At 42.8% G+C, this 16,835-nt stretch overlaps 1 protein-coding gene across 11 annotated transcripts; it reads right to left on the reverse strand.

The window, feature by feature from the left end:
• Window positions 1-6,121: 6,121 nt before the first annotated feature.
• On the reverse strand, window positions 6,122-14,575 carry LOC139808191 (myosin-binding protein H-like). 11 transcript variants are annotated; one of them, XR_011730799.1, is made up of 8 exons: window positions 13,984-14,516; window positions 13,703-13,865; window positions 13,470-13,526; window positions 11,347-11,969; window positions 11,132-11,213; window positions 10,462-11,006; window positions 6,336-8,394; window positions 6,122-6,263 (listed from the first exon to the last, which is right to left on the reverse strand). XR_011730799.1 is itself a non-coding variant. In XM_071769901.1 (6 exons), the coding sequence occupies exon 6, from the start codon at window positions 10,939-10,941 to the stop codon at window positions 10,600-10,602; it is 342 nt and encodes a 113-aa protein (XP_071626002.1). In that variant the 5' UTR covers window positions 10,942-11,006; window positions 11,132-11,213; window positions 11,347-11,969; window positions 13,470-13,526; window positions 13,703-13,865; window positions 13,984-14,489; the 3' UTR covers window positions 10,427-10,599. The 11 variants fall into 11 exon arrangements, 1 of the variants encoding a protein (XP_071626002.1); XR_011730801.1 differs by lacking the exons at window positions 6,122-6,263; window positions 6,336-8,394 and adding an exon at window positions 14,523-14,557 and having other exon boundaries at window positions 10,427-11,006; window positions 13,984-14,043; XR_011730804.1 differs by lacking the exons at window positions 6,122-6,263; window positions 6,336-8,394 and adding an exon at window positions 14,523-14,551 and having other exon boundaries at window positions 10,427-11,006; window positions 13,965-14,043.
• Window positions 14,576-16,835: the final 2,260 nt, after the last annotated feature.

Genomic DNA, 16,835 nt, shown 5'->3' on the forward strand with positions numbered 1-16,835 from the left:
TTTTTTTTTATTTCTTATATAATTATTATCACAAGCGGTTTTAATTATTTAAATAAAGCGCGCATGTATTTTTTACTTATGTGTTGTGACATTTTTGCTTTGAATATTTAAGGAGATTCAGGTGCTACAAAAAAATGCAGCCCAGTTTTATGAAATTTTAATATGTTGTTCTGGAATGCACAAAATAGAATTGTGTAAATATTTTTGGGGAATTTTTCACCGTCATGTTTTAAAAAAAATCTACTCCAAAAATTGTAGGTAACTCACGAAACATGTCGAGTGTGCAAGCGATCCCGTCGATCGAGCGACTGAAAGGGCGAAAAAATTATTCCACATGGAGATTCGCAAAGACTGCAATCCTGTCTCGACGCCGTTTGATGCAAGTATTAAACTAAGTCACGATATGGAGCCAAAAACTCAATAAGATATTGACTACATAAAGAAGATTCCGTACAGAGAAGTTGTCGGAAAACTCCAACGGGAACGAGACCGGATATTATCTTCGCGGTGAATTATCTCAGCCGTTTCTTAGCGAATTCAGGCAAGAAATAACACTGGTTAGCAGTAAAAAGAGTTCTACACTATTTAAAGGAAACCAAAAATTTGGCTTTGGAATTCAAATGCGATCAAGATGAAGGACTCATCGCGGCTATCTGTAACGCAGATTGGGAAAATGAGAGCGACACGCGTCGTTCTATCACGGGGAGTATTTTTCTGTTACAGGGTGGTCCAGTGGTTTGGCAGAGCAAGCGGTAACACACAGTGGCTCTATCAACAGTCGAAGCTGAATACATATGGCTTTGTCTGCAGCGTGTCAGGAGGCGATGTGGCTTCGGGCGTTGAAGGGACATCGAGAACCATTTTTAGTAACAACACCCACTACACTTTACAGCGACAATAAAAGCGCAATCGATTTGACGAAGAATAGAGGATATAGACCACGTTCAAAACACATAGACATCCGCCATCATTTCGTCCGGGAAAAGGCTGAAAACGGAGACATCAACATCGTGCATATTCTAACAACTGATATGGTGACTGATGCGCTCACGAAAAGGTTGTTTTCAGTAAAATTTAAGAATTGTATAGAGTCTATATGTGGGTATGACCGTTATAATGTAAAGATTCTTCGTTCATGGGGGAGTGTTAAGAGTATGGACGAAAATCTCGCATGCAATTATACAATTAAAGTAGCGATTTATTATAACACACTGCGTGAGCATTCATTAATGAGAAGTAGGCTGCATTGAACGACGTTACTAATGATGTTACTATGATAAACATGTTACTTCTTTGTCTTCTATATACAAAATAAATGGAGTGCCTTTCGTTCAATTCCTCTAAATGTTCTTTTAAACTGCTTTAATTATCGCCTGCCGTTCTGCCTAAATATAAAACCTAACAATAGGCTTAAACAAAAATAATATTTTCTTTGTATTTGCATTTTTTTATCCTTATCAAAACTTCTTCAATTGATTTTTTTACTCTGTTATTTCAGCTATATCCAAAAAAATTACAGAAAATTTTTCTAATAATCCAACATCGAATTATGCATCATGCATGTACACCATCACTTGACAATGAAAGAAGTTCTGTTGCTAGAGTGGGGTTAATTTATAACCATTTTTTTTATTAGGATATTTCTTTCGAAACAGAGATAATGTATCAGAAAATCCTAGAATATAATTTTTATATTCCTGTAAGAGAGACAACTCTTTAACTGCTAAAATAAAATGAATAGAATCAAATGAACAATTATGAGCTACCAGGATACATTTCTTTTCTATATTTTTAAAATACTTTAATAATTTAAGAAATACCATTCGCCGAGAGAAAGTAACAACTTCTTCTCCATTATAGAATAATTGTTTATTGACTCTACTCAAGCCATTAATTTTGTTGCTTGATTGTCAATTGCTTTTGTAGGAGTAATAAACGAATCGAATTGTAGCTCTTCGCATTTCATACATATTTGTAAAATTTCACGAGATAAGTCGAAGCCTCCGATCTCTAAATCAAAGAAGACTACAGCCATATCTTGCGTATTGTAATTAAAGTTGTCACCAGTCACCTTCTTTATGCAATTTTCTATACCTAATGTTTCGTTAAACAATCCCATATTACTCTTGTACGTATCACCTTCTATTTGCTCTTTCGTATGCCGTAACTGGGACCTTTAGATTTCAATTCTAATCGTCTTTTTTTAAACTCTGGCTTACCTGCTTCTTTTTTAATGATGTTTTGGTTGAGCGTTCAACATATTTATTCAGTTGACTATTCCAGGAACTCCTTTTTCCTTCTGGATTACTTTCTGATGGTTCTACGTTCAAAATTAAAAAACCTTCTCGCAGTTTTTTAAGTCTGTGAAAAAAATACAATTGCAATACAAAGGACAAAAATGGGCGGCAGTGTGGTCTAGTGGTAAAGCAACTCGTAATCTCGTAATCTGAGGAACCAGGTTTGAGTCCACTAGAGCCATGTAACATGGAAAGTTTTTTCCGAAAGCTGCGCCCTCCGTACAAGATAGGCTCTTGTGCGGAGCAAACTGGGCTCTGTCTTTCGGAAAGAGACGTTAAGCCTTTCGTCCAAAGGATTAAGTAAGAAGAGAAAGGTATGGATGAGAATAAAGGGTTGGGAACGTACCTTCAAAACGCCTTGCAACCCTGAGGGGAGTCAATAAACGTATTTATATACAAAGGAAAAAAATGGAAAAAACGATTAAAAAATCTGTGCAATGTTCGAATTTTAAAAGTAGTAAAATTATTCATTCTTGTGTAGACAATTAGATAAATACAGATGCTATAAAATATGTAGAAGTAAAAAAATATGTAATATATAAAAATTATTAATTACACAAATATTTATAAACTTTTTCTATTTAATATTCAGTTTATTAATAATGTATACAAGTATAGAAGTTAAACACTATTATGTGATTGTACTGTAAGCCCGTTTTACTTTCTCATAATTTCAATGAGCATATACATTAAACTTACAATAACTTTTTCAATTCTGTAATATTTTCTGCTTCTGAACAGTTTTCCTTAGCTACAAGTTCAACAATTGGTTTGATTATTCTTTCATGCTTCTTGAAAAGTTTGTCATCTATATTTGGCAAATCGATACAATTGAAAATCTTGTTTAGCTGATTTGGACCCGCTCCAGCATGTACAACTCCTGAAGAGAGTATTATAAACATTGAAAAATAATATAAATAAACGTCTCAATATATTTAAAAAAAAAAGCTTTTTTTTACTTTTTATGTATTTATAATTTTTATATTTTTACTATATATACATATATATATATATATATATAGTAATTTTGTTGTTTGTAATAAGTAGTAATAGCTTTTATAAAATGAACCTACCTATGCAAGATGTTTAAGATTGCTTAAACGTTTATAACAATAGCGAAGTCGAAAATATAAATTAGCATTTCAGCACGGCAATTGCGAGCACCGAGACTTGAGCATTATCGCCGTGACTTTCGACGTGACGACCAAATGAGTAAACAGTGGAGACAAGGCATTCTTTGTTCGCTTTGTTTCCTCTGTTTATAATTGTCGATCGCGCATCTCTCGGGGACTTCTCTCGGTGAGGCGTGTATCGAAAAGTCTCGAATTTGCGAGAAGCCCCCGAGAGCTTAAAGGGACACGCGCTCTTGGCAACGGAGCCAGTCGTTCTCTGTTTTCCGAGTTGCCGCTGTCAATATTTCGAGTTGCTTGCTCCTGTTCTTTCGCGTACGCTTAATAGGTAGAGTTGCTCGCTCTTTCGCTCGCTTAATCTTTCGCGCTGCCTGCATCGGCGCTTGCTTGCGCTTTCGCGACACGATCTCTTCCATCGTTATAATTGCGATACAGCTTTGTAAATAGTGTATATAGACATAGAACCGTCTGTACCGCATTATTTTAAACGCCGTATATCGATAAATTCGTGCCGTTATTATTTTTTTTTTTTTTTGAAAATATTTAATTTATTTTTTTTATATGTTAATTGTTGCTTTTCGTAGGTGATTTTTCATTGTCGCTTCCCGTACGCGGTTCTCGCGGCGAATTGTAGAGCCGGCTAGAGAGACGTCTTGAGGCATCGCGATCTTGTTCAAGAGCCTTCGAAGCGACTGTGGAAGAGGCCTATCTAGTGCAAAAGGGGATGTTTCTAGAAACGCTTCGCAAGCTTAAGAGCAAACTTGCTAGCGAGGCTCCTGGTGCTGCCCCGGCGAGCCAACCGCCGCGTACGACCTTGCCGCGCATCCAGTTGCCTGAATTTTCGGGCAAATATGAAGAGTGGCCAGCCTTTCGCGACCTCTTTCATTCTATCATCGGGAAGGACGGCGCCACGACCTCCGTCGAGAAGCTGCACTACTTGAAGTCGTGCTTAAAGGGTGAAGCTGAGCTGCTGGTGCGGAGTCTGCCCACAACGGACGAGAACTTCGACCGCGCTTGGAAGACCCTTACCGACTACTACGAGAACAAGCGACTCCTGGTGCGTTCGTATATCTCGCAGTTTACCTCGCTTCAGAAATTGAAGGGTGAGTCCGTTTCTGATTTGCGCAAGTTATATCATTGCGTAATGAGCACCGCCGGCGCTCTCGATAGCATCGGTCGACCGATCTCGCGGAGTGAAGACTTATTCGTACATTTAATTGTGGACCTTCTCGATCCGCGTTCGCGTCGCGAGTGGGAAAACGCTATTAGCGAGACTTCGGAACCGCCGTCGTATTCCGATTTACAGCAGTTTCTCGACAGACGATTACATACGCTCGAATCGCTGCAACCGGTCAAGACAGAAGGCGCTTCTTCCGCGAAGGCGGAGGGGAACTCCGCTCAATAAACGCGAGCCCTGCATGCAAAAAAGCAGGAGAACAAACTCGGCCGCTGTTCGATGTGCCAAAAGGGACATTTCATAATGTTTTGTGCCGCGTATAAAGGAAAGACTGCCGCGGAGCGAAAGCAGCATATTGAGTCGAGTAAATTATGCTTCAAATGCCTCGGGAAGCATAAACTGAGCGAATGCGCGTCGACGCGGATCTGCTCTGTATGCGATGCCCGACATCATACGAGCCTCCACGACGCGTACTCAGGCAGGGAGGTGGCTAAGACTTCGCATCTCGCGCAGAAAACCCTCGGGAAGCCGGTGGCGGTACTTCTCGCTACCGCTCGTATCCGCGTGCGCGATCGTTTCGGGATAGAGCACACCGCGCGAGCGCTTGTCGATCAAGGCTCCGAATCATCTCTCGTCTCGGAATCGCTGGTACAGCGATTGAAACTGTCCCGCGCGCCTACCTCGGTTGCGGTGTTCGGCCTCGGCGGGAAGCGTACGGGTCGCGCTCGAGGCCTCGTGGCCTTGGATATCTCGCCTTGAGACGGCGGGCCAGCCATTTCGGTGTCGGCCTTAATTCTACCTCGGCTCACTCTCTACGGCGGCGGGGTCTCTGCGGATCGTGCGACGTGACCGAATCTCCGCGGGCTAGAGCTTGCCGACCCCGACTTTGCGGCCTCGGACCCGGTGGAAATTCTGCTTGGAGCTGATGTATTCGCCGCGATTCTCCAGCCGGGCTTGCTAAAGGGCGAACCGCTCGAACCGGTCGCACAAAGAACGACGCTGGGATGGATTATCTCGGGCGCCGCCGGTCAGGCGACCTGCGCTCAGAGATCGACGACTCTGCAATGCCACATCACTGAAGATCTTTCCACCATCGTGAAGAGATTCTGGCAACAGGAGGAGCTACCGGACGGCGTACTCGCGCTTACGCCAGAAGACCGTGAGTGCGAGAACTTCTTCTCCCTCACACATTCCCGGACCGCGGACGGTCGTTACATGGTGAGACTCCCAGTCGTGGACCCGTTGCCCGATCTCCAGGGAACGCGCAGCTCGGCCTTACGAGCACTGGCGCACATGGAGAGACGATTCGCCCGAGATGACAAATTGAAGCAACTGTACGTCGAGTTCATGCGGCAGTACGAGGAGCTTGGACATATGACGCCGGTGGCTCCGGAGGACAAAACGAAGAGGCGTGTGAGCTACCTTCCACACCACGGCGTGATGCGCGAGGCGAGCACCTCGACGAAGCTGCGCGTCGTGTTCAACGGCTCGACGTCATTACCCTCTGGTGACTCGCTCAATAAGTGTCTGCGGGTGGGACCAAACCTCCTGCCGAATCTAGCCGATGTACTGCTGCGGTGGCGTCGCTGGCGCTACGTCCTGGCTACGGATATGGAAAAGATGTACCGCCAGATCCTAGTCCATCCCGATGATCGCGATCTGCAGCAAATTTTCTGGCGGTATAAGATTGAAGACGAGATACAGAAGTATCTTCTCAACACGGTCACTTACGGGCTGACGTGTGCACCGTTCCTGGCGATGCGCTCCGTTCAACAACTTGCCAATGAAGACGAAAAGAAACTCTTCCCCCTGGCCGCGATCGCCCTACTGATTGACAGGTACATGGACGATGTACTCTCGGACGCGGATACACGGGAAAAGGCTCTGGCTCTCCGGCATCAACTCTCGGAGCTCTGCATGGCGGGCGGCTTTCCGCTCCGCAAATGGTCGGCCAACGAGGAGTCCTTACTGACGGACGTTCCAGCGGAGACAGGATGCAGCGCGAGCTCCGCTCTTGGCGACCGCAAGAGTCGCATGCCACTCTCGGCCTTCAATGGCATCCCTGCCTCGACAGCTTCTCCTTTGCTACGAAGACGAGTCTAGTGACGTCTTTCACGAAGAGGTCGGTGCTGTCTCTCACCGCCCGGCTTTTCGATCCGCTCGTTGGCTGGCGCCGGTGGTGGTGAGTGCGAAGATCTTGTTCCAAGCTACCTGGCTAAGAGGACTGGACTGGGATGACCCCTTGAGCGAGACTGACGCTCTACAGTGGAGGACCTACCAGGCGGAGCTCCCGTTGCTGGAGCAAATTCGAGTCTCTCGGAGAATATATCCAGGCGCCAGAGGACTCGGCGTCGAACTTCATGGCTTTGCCGATGCCTCCGAGAAAGCCTATGCTGCCGTGGTTTACTTGCGAGCACAGGCGCAGGACGGATCATGGCTGGTCACCTTGCTCGCGGCAAAGACCAAGGTCGCCCCTCTCAAAATCGTGGCTCTGCCTCGACTTGAGCTCGATGCTGCTGCGCTGCTCGCGCGGCTTGCTGCCCACACGAAGGTCACGCTCGAACTGCCCGAGGCGCCTCTTCACCTCTGGTCGGACGCCATGGTGGCCCTGGGCTGGATCCGAGGTCACCCCACACGATGGAAGACCTATGTGGCCAATAGAGTATCAGCAATTCAAACGGCGGTCCCGGAGGCGCGGTGGCATCATGTGCCTGGCCGGGACAATCCAGCGGACTGTGCCTCTCAAGGTATCTCTCCTGGCAAGTTAGGAAATCATCCTCTCTGGTGGAACGGGCCGCCTTGGCTAAAGGAGGACTCTGCAGCGTGGCCCGCTACCGGAGCCGTGTCGGAGACGGAGGAGCTGCCCGAAGAGCGGGTGCGAGTCCACGCGGTGGTGCCGGTCGCGTCTCCCGTCGAGGAGCCCGAGGAACTGCGCCGATTCTCCTCGCTTCAACGCCTGTTACGCGTGACAGCGTGGTGTCGCCGTTGGCTGCGGGGGAGGGGCGGCCCCGGGGGTCGTACCAGACCGCGACGTTCCCTTACGGTACCGAGCTGACGTCCGAGGAGATGGAGGAGGCTCGTCTTTTCTGGATCAGGCTTACGCAGGCGAACCACTTCTCTTGCGATTTAGCCACGCTCCGTCAGGGCTGCTCGCGATCGTTGTCTAACTGCCTTGTAAAACTTAATCCTTTTTTAGACGCTCAGGGTCTCCTGCGCGTGGGCGGCAGGATAAAACACGCCGTCCTTCCCTACGATGAACGTCACCCAGTTGTCCTGCCGGGCGCCTCACACTTTACTCGGCTGATAGTAGAGGCTTGCCACCGAAGGACGATGCACGGAGGAGTCCAAATGACGTTGAGCATGAGTCGGCAGTGCTACTGGATCCCGCGAGGCCGAGCCCTGGTAAAACGCCTGATCTTCCGCTGCGTTACTTGCGCGCGTTGGCGGGCGGCAACTCCGCAGCAGCTAATGGGCAGTCTTCCCCGCGAGAGAGTAAGCCCTGCCAGGCCCTTTCTGCACACCGGCGTCGACTACGCCGAGCCAATTATGCTGAGGACTTCTAAAGGTCGAGGACAACGAGCCTACAAAGCCTTTATCTCGGTGTTTGTTTGCCTCGTCACGCGTGCTGTGCATTTGGAGGTCGTGTCCGACTACACCGCGGCCGCCTTCCTGGCGGCGCTGCGCCGATTCACGTCCCGTCGCGGACTATGCAACAGCCTCCACAGTGATTGCGGGACGAACTTCGTAGGAGCCGACAAACAGCTACGCGCCCTCTTCGCAGCCAGCAACCCTGAAAAACGACAGATAGCCATCTAGCCAGCGACGGAATCAAATGGCGATTCAACCCGCCATCCGCTCCCCACTTTGGTGGCCTCTGGGAGGCCGCCGTAAAATCGCTCAAGCACCACCTTCGGCGGGTGCTGGGCGAGACGACGCTGACTTACGAAGAGATGAGCACTCTCCTTGCTCAAATCAAAGCTTGTCTTAACTCTCGTCCATTGCAGGCATTTTCCGACGATCCAGACGACTTGGCCGTGCTCACTCCGGGGCACTTCTTGGTGGGGTCCGCCCTGATTGCCGTGCCTGAGCCTTCGCTGCTGGACGTGCCAGTGAACCGCCTCACCCGCTGGCAGCTGCTGCAGCAGATGCGGGATCACTTTTGGAGGCGCTGGTCCCAGGAGTACGTGCATTCGCTGGTACACCGCCCCAAGTGGCAGAACAGAGAACCGGAGGCGTCCAGCTCGGACGCCTCTGCCTCCTGCGGAAGCTAAAGGGTGACGTAGCACCTCTCGTACGAACGAATGCTGGGGCTCGAGGCCCCCTAGCATCGCCTAAACCTGTTCGCTAGAATGATCATATTCGAACCAAGGCCCCCACTGCAAACCTTTTTTTTCCTTGCGAAATCCATTTTTTGTTTCGGTACTTTCCGTATAAAGAAAGAATTTGAACCACGAGATATTCTCTATGCAATTTAGTATGCAGAATTATTAGGATTGTTATACGAGTTTGAGATAATGAGGAAGTTACGCGATTTTTTGCGCTCTTTGCGTCGAGAAATAAAGTTGTACTCAATAACAAAATCCGACGATTGACAACCCATCTTAGTCGCGGCTATAAATAAAATAAAATTGCGTTCTCTTGCGACCGCGGCTTCTTAAAGAAGCACTACTTATTCTCTAGCATATCCATCGCTCAGGCATATTGACTTCTCGGGATTTAATACTTGTAAAAGACGTTCCCTTTAAGTTCTGAGAACATTAAATCCTCGCACGCCGAATGTTGTGACCGCGAGGTAAATACCAGCGAGCGCGAGACCGGGTCAACGACCCGCTAGTACGGAATGCGCTCTTGCCGATGGACATTGAGTGTCGCACTCATTTCGTCAGCCGCTCTGACGAGGCGGGCGGTATGTTTAAGATTGCTTAAACGTTTATAACGATAGCGAAGTCGAAAATATAAATTAGCATTTCAACACGGCAATTGCGAGCACCGAGACTTGAGCATTATCGCCGTGACTTTCGACGTGACGACCAAATGAGTAAACAGTGGAGACAAGGCATTCTTTGTTCGCTTTGTTTCCTCTGTTTATAATTGTCGATCGCGCATCTCTCGGGGACTTCTCTCGGTGAGGCGTGTATCGAAAAGTCTCGAATTTGCGAGAAGCCCCCGAGAGCTTAAAGGGACACGCGCTCTTGGCAACGGAGCCAGTCGTTCTCTGTTTTCCGAGTTGCCGCTGTCAATATTTCGAGTTGCTTGCTCCTGTTCTTTCGCGTACGCTTAATAGGTAGAGTTGCTCGCTCTTTCGCTCGCTTAATCTTTCGCGCTGCCTGCATCGGCGCTTGCTTGCGCTTTCGCGACACGATCTCTTCCATCGTTATAATTGCGATACAGCTTTGTAAATAGTGTATATAGACAAATAAACTGTGCTTGTCCGTCAATTCTGCTCTTTGCCTGTCTCTTCCTATACGCGGTTCGTGTCCTCGCTCGCGCGCGCGGTCCGCTTTCGAACACAAGATGTGATCGCTCTTTTCACTACCATTCCAGGACACCAAACCTTTGGATTCGTTTGATTTTCGCAGCCATGTATATTCGCTTGCATACCGCCTTGTCGTCCCTGTCCGGCGGTAAAACAGCTTTACAGCCCAAAACAGGTCTCCTTTTTACGTGTGAAACCCGCGAGCGCTCCAACTTGCGAGGTGGTGATGCATCTCGTGCGCGTGTGATCTCCTTTCAGAAGAAGTGATTCAGCCTTCTCGCCGAAGATAGGTTCAAAGATACGTATAAGAGGTTTCGCCAATTGGTAGTCAATCACACAAAAGAGATAATAATTATAAAATAATTTATTTTAATAAGTTACCAGTGATAGGCTTTCCTTCGGTATTGATAGGCGGGTTCCATGCAAGACCGCATATTCGGCTATTCAGAGTGTAACCAAGGATCTCAGGCTGGCCTTGGCGCATCCGGCGTATCATACGGACTCTTGGCGATCACGGGTTTACCTTCCAAAGGTTCTGATACCACCGTACATGTTTTCGTCGCGGACCCTGAAGACATACTTCTTGCCCCCGGTCAAGCCATTCGCCGTGAAGCTCGTCCTGGGAACGTATCCAGGCACTTGTCGCCAATTGTCAGAACCATATTCCAAAACCTCGACGATGTAGTTTGTGATGTCGGATCCGCCGTTGTCCGCCGGTGGATTCCAGGACAGGCCGACGGACTCCTGCGTCGTGCCGGTGTATTGCAGAGGGTCCTGAGGTGGTCCAGGCTTGTCCACGACTATCACTTCGATCTCAGCCGAATCCTTTTCATGCTCGTTCGACGCGGTCACGATGTACATGCCGCCGTCATTTCGAATAGACTTCTCGATCAGTATAGCTGCGTTCGATCGCTCTTGGTCTCAATCTAAAAGATATAATAAAAATGAGAAAATACACGCGTACAGTAACGAAAAGATGTTCAACGCAAATAAATATAATGTTGCGTCCCTGAAGTTTCGCTAATTTATATCTCCTATATGTAGCACGCACCGAGAAGCTGCGTGCGCAGCGAGGGGTGTTCCTGGCGTTCCTGCAGCAGTAGGTGTGGCGTTCTCAGAAATGTATTTCTTTCCTACAAAGAAAAATACTATTATAGTTAATAAAATATATAATTTTAAATTTAAGGATGTTGAAAAGAAACGGAAAACTGAAAGAAATTAAAAGCTACCAGGATATAATTTAATTGATTATACTTGAATAATTACCGGCTTGATGATGTCAGTTCGCTCGAAGAAACCGTCTTTTCGCCGATTCCAGAATGTCCAATGGATAAAATGCCGCACCCGTCAGATCTTCTTGCATAGTCTAAATAAATCGTACGTGTAATACGTATTGTATTATAATTTTCCAACAAATATCCCAGTAAGCAAGAAACACCAAGAAACATTTCAACTACATTACAGCAACGTTTTAACATTAATGCAATGTAGTTGAAATGTTTCTTGACGTTTCTTGCTTACTGGGATATATATATATTATATTTTACGTCGTGTAACATAAGTTATGCGCCATGATAATGCTAGGATACAAGGAACTACAGGGCTACTCAGATCTTGACGGGCCACGGAAGCTTCGGCAACTCGTCGACGCACACGCTCTCGGAGTGTCCGGAATGGTCGAGCCCAGACGGGGGCTTGGCCTTTACACAAACGGGGATGTCTCCCTTCCTGGAGTGGTTCGGGCAATCGTCCGGTCCGAGGAGGCATGGACCAAGTTCCTTCTTGGCAGCTTGTATTTTATTTGATGCATAATTATTAGTATTTATTAGTTTGGGTTCCTCATAAAAGAAGCTTTATGAGCGAAATAAAATAGGAGTAATGGTACCGATCTGTAATAAAGAGAAAGCAATGTGTAAGTTTCTAATTTGCACACTTTTTTCTACCCCTATTTCATATATATTACTTTTATTTAAATTTGGTTGATCAGACAATTGCGTATAAAGTTGGGTTTAATCTATAACCAAGCAAAAGTAATCCGACTATATTCGATTTTTTAATCTAATTCAATTCAAACGTTTTAAGCAGTCGTCCTTCGAAAGAAATACTCTACTTGTTGACACGAGCTTTTTTTATCCTTATTCGTTTATCTTTATTCGGCCGTTCCGTTAATAATAAGTCATCGTTTGTTCTCATTCCATTAAACCATTATAGTAGGGGAGCTAGCTCCATTTTTTCATGATTATTTCGGTACTTATGAAACTTTTTGTGGTGATTCAGAATGTTATTTAATGATCAAAGCTCCGGGGACTGACAAAAAAGTGGGGGACTTTGGGTGGTATAGCCACCCACTTGTGCAAAAAAAATTTTTTTTCAAGTCATTTCGATATGTCAGTCATTTTGCACCATAATTCTTTGATATATTCTATGACTATTAGCATAATTGACTGACAAAAAAGTGGGTCTCAAAACCCTCATAAAATATTGTAAATTCCACAGTTTGCGATGACTTATGAATCTTTTCCTTCTACCATTGATGGTCATCAGGACTCATTTTAATTCTTATTGTCTTTTCATTACTCAAATAAATAATTAAAAGTACATCGTAAACTGAAGTCAATATCTTTTTTTATGGTCATTTATTATATAATTAAAACAAAAAAAGTAATGAAAAATAGCATTGAATCATCATCATAAAAAATAAATAATAAAACTCTAGGAATCTTTTATTTCTTTTTTTTCATCACAATCATTTAGGTCATCTTCATCCTCAGAAAGGTCGTCATTCGATTCTGTAACATTATTTAAAAATTATATAATTAAATCATATGATAAAAATCATATGATTTTTAAATAATGTTACAAAATCGAGTGACGACCTTTCTGAGGATGAAGATAACCTAAATGATTGTGATGAAGAAAAAGAAGGAAAAGATTCCTAGTTTTTTTATTTATTTTTTATGATGATGATTCAATGCTATTTTTCATTACTTTTTCTGTTTTGATTATATAATAAATGACCATAAAAAAGATATTGGCTTCAGTTTACGATATACTTTTAATTATTTATTTGAGTAATGAAAAGACAATAAAAATTAAAATGAGTCCTGATGACCATCAATGATAGAAGGAAAAGATTCATAAGTTATCGCAAACTGTGGAATTTACAATATTTTATGAGGATTTTGAGACCCACTTTTTTGTCAGTCAATTATGCTAATAGTCATAGAATATATCAAAGAATTATGGTGCAAAATGACTGACATACCGAAATGACTTGAAAAAAAAATGACATTTTTGGGCGGCCCTACACCCACAAGCGACCCACTTTTTTGTCAGTCAATTTGCAAATAGTCATAGAATATAAAGAATTATGGTGCAAAATAACTGACTTTCCGAAATGACAAGATGTTTGTCTTCCTCGCGTTTCTCTCCACTTGCACTGAGAGCTGAAAAACAGTAATAATTATTCATTTATATGCGGCATAAAATAATGAAAATCAAAATATTCTTTAAGACGATTTATGATACACGTATCATGTACAAGCATGAATTGATTATTTTATTGGCTAAAAGGTTTTTAAACGTATATTTAAGTGGATAGCAGAAAAGAATGTTTTTTTACCTTTTCATGCTGATGTTGCTCACAATCACATCTATCATCTCTTTCTGCGATTCTTTTTGCACGTTTTATCCCTTTCATTCCAAACAATCGTGAAGAAAGATTTGCAAAATAATGCAAATTGCCCGATTTTTCCAGTTTCATGATTTTCATCTCGAAGCAATGGCTGAAAAATAATGAGAATTTTAAGGGAAACTTAAAAAAATAAAGCAGAAGTAATCATAGTGACACAACAAATATTGAACATAAAATATGAATATCTAACAATAGATTTTCCATTACACCTGTACTGTGCTGAATTACAGATGCACTATCACGGTCTGCTCGCAATGCTCTTCCATATGCTTGAAAATAATCTCAGAGGAAGACAGACAGTCATAAGCTACACACTATTATTTACAGATCATCTTAAATACTTGTTGAAATATTTTTTAGCCAGTAAAATAATCTCTGCAGCATCCATAAATTGGTGACTGTCTGTCTATCTCAGCGAGTCAAAACTTTGTGATAAAACAAAGTTCTCAAATATAAGATTATGTGAATTATGTGTTGTATTTGGTAAATTGTAACCTCATGTTTTTTTAATTTATGTAATTAAAAATAACAAAATAAATCTACTCATGATAATAAATTTACTCTTTATACTAACCTTTAAAAATTTTTTTCATAAATAAAAAAATATATCATGTAACTTTCGGAATGGATTCATCTTATATTTGAGAACTGTTTTATCACCATCTGACTCACTCCCAAGTTATCAATTTCACAAGACTATTTGAAATCAATTTACACAACATATTATATTTAAAAATATATATTTTACCACGTGTATATACTCATCATTACGACAACGCCGACGATCGGCGCATGCGTACCGTCGCGGCCGAGCAGAAGCAGCCCGCCCCGCTGGCCACACGGACGACCGGTGTATTAAAAATGTGCCGCGTGGTAACGCGCCACGTGGTAACGCGCCGCGTTACCGACCGAACGTCCGCCGCTTTACCGCACGAGCACCCGACGTGTTATCGCGTGTGCATTACCGCGCAAAAAGTAATTTGGCAATTATACCGTTCAATAGAGCAGTTTTTAGAGCTTTAAGAATCTGTTTTTTGAATTGCGATACGATGATTTTTAAGGGAGTTATGAGCAATCAAATTCACAATGCTTATTTCTTATTCAATCCGCGATAACTCGGTAACAAAAAATCGTAGAAACATTTTTTAAAAATGATTTTGCAAGGAAAACTTCAAGCTTTCACGTTAAGACGTCGAAAATTTTAGCAGATTTTTTTTTGTGCACGTGACAGGCCCACAAAGTGAGAGGAAAGTTTTCTATTTTGTCCAGCTCGTAGTTTTCTACATGTAAAAATGACCAAACTCACAGAAACTAAAAAATAATAGTAACCTTTTGAAAGTAGAGATTGCAAGCTATAAAATCCTTTTTTTACATTTAAATTTCGTTCATTTTTAACAATGTTACAGTTGCTTAAATTTTGCCTATTTTTAAAGAAAAATTTAATGGTTTTTTACATTTTTTTGAGAAGTGTATATTATACATATTAAAAAACAATTTTTATTAATTTTTTATATAAAATAAAAAATTTTATTTTTTTGTAGAACCATATCTAATATTGATGAAGATTGCAATAATACTGCTTGTGAGAATAACAATAAAGATGTGAATACATTAAAAGATATTTAAAAAATAATTATTACAGTTAATTTTAAAATTAGAAGAAAAATTTATTGGCAACACAGAACTTTTACACTATTTCAAGTAAATTTTAACAGAAAAAATTATAATATTCCAAGAAAAATTTGTAACTCAGTCATTACATTATTGAAAGAAGAAATTTAAAAAAAAATGACATCTTATTGTTAGATCAAGGGTCGAAAAACAGCAGGCCGCGTGCTGGTCTACTGTCTGCTCTTTGTACGGTCTGCGAGCTAACAATAAGAACAACAAGAACAATAAGATTTTTACATCTTGAAAAAAATTTTCTCTCTTTCATTCTAAGTACAGAATATCCTCTTGGGCAAAGCCTAAAGTATTTGTTACCTGAATTTTACAGAGAAAGTTTTTGCCAGCTCCTATCTCATGGTATAAGCACAAAGATTCTAAAATTGTCAAAGAATGTGCCTTCGAACATTGTTCAATGTCAATTTAGAAACACTTCCTACATATAACAATGCAGTCAACGTGCACTAATGTCCATTTAAAAACATTCCCCACATAACAATGTCTTACAAGATAAAGCATTTTAAAGCAAACACCTTGTCTGCGAGATTGAGTGGAACGGCGGCGTGTTGCTTAAAGGTAGATAAATCAAGTAAACGACTTCACATGACAATCCATCGTTTCCTTCCCGGAGGAGTCGGATGAAACTTCATTAGTTTCGCCATGATAAAAAAAAAGTGTTTAAGATCCAGAGACTTCCGTCGTCGCGCTGGCGAAGGAAAAGCTACAGTTATCGAGCTCTTCCGCGTACGCATCGTGGAAAAGTGTGGGAAAAGCCACAATATTTTCTACCGGGTGACGGGGGAGGGAGAGGAGAAGCGAAAAAATCCCGCCGTAAATATCGCCGGGCGCATACGATAAATATAGACAGTGTCGTTGTATGTACAAATATTGTTATAGCACGGATTCCACTTTTTTTTTTCATTGCCCAATTTTCTATGCCCGCGGTGAAAGGGAGCGACAAATTTAATTCATTCGTTATAAAGTGCCAATATTAGAATATCCGACGTTATCAACGTTGCTCCTACCGCTGCGCGTGTATTTTACATTTTTAATATACATTTTCAACAAATAAGTAATCAGCGGAGGATAAAATAAGACGAGACATCTGACCTTTTTTTCAGCAAGATTTAATGGAAAAAAAAGACCGAGAATATATCTCTTCTTACGGGTTGAAACGTCGCAGGGCCGATGATGCGTGATGAGATAATGGACCGTAACAGAATAATATAACAGAATAATTTCGCATTGTCTAAACGAATACAGGTATAAGGTATAATACACACGTAACGGATAAAAATTTACATACCGTCGTATATTTTCCATATATTTTAGACGATATCAAAAGTAAGTATGTTTGACAAAATGTGTATACTTTATAATTACGTTTATCCATTTC

This window comes from Temnothorax longispinosus, chromosome 2 (assembly GCF_030848805.1).
Source record: "Temnothorax longispinosus isolate EJ_2023e chromosome 2, Tlon_JGU_v1, whole genome shotgun sequence".
NCBI lineage: Eukaryota > Metazoa > Arthropoda > Insecta > Hymenoptera > Formicidae > Temnothorax > Temnothorax longispinosus.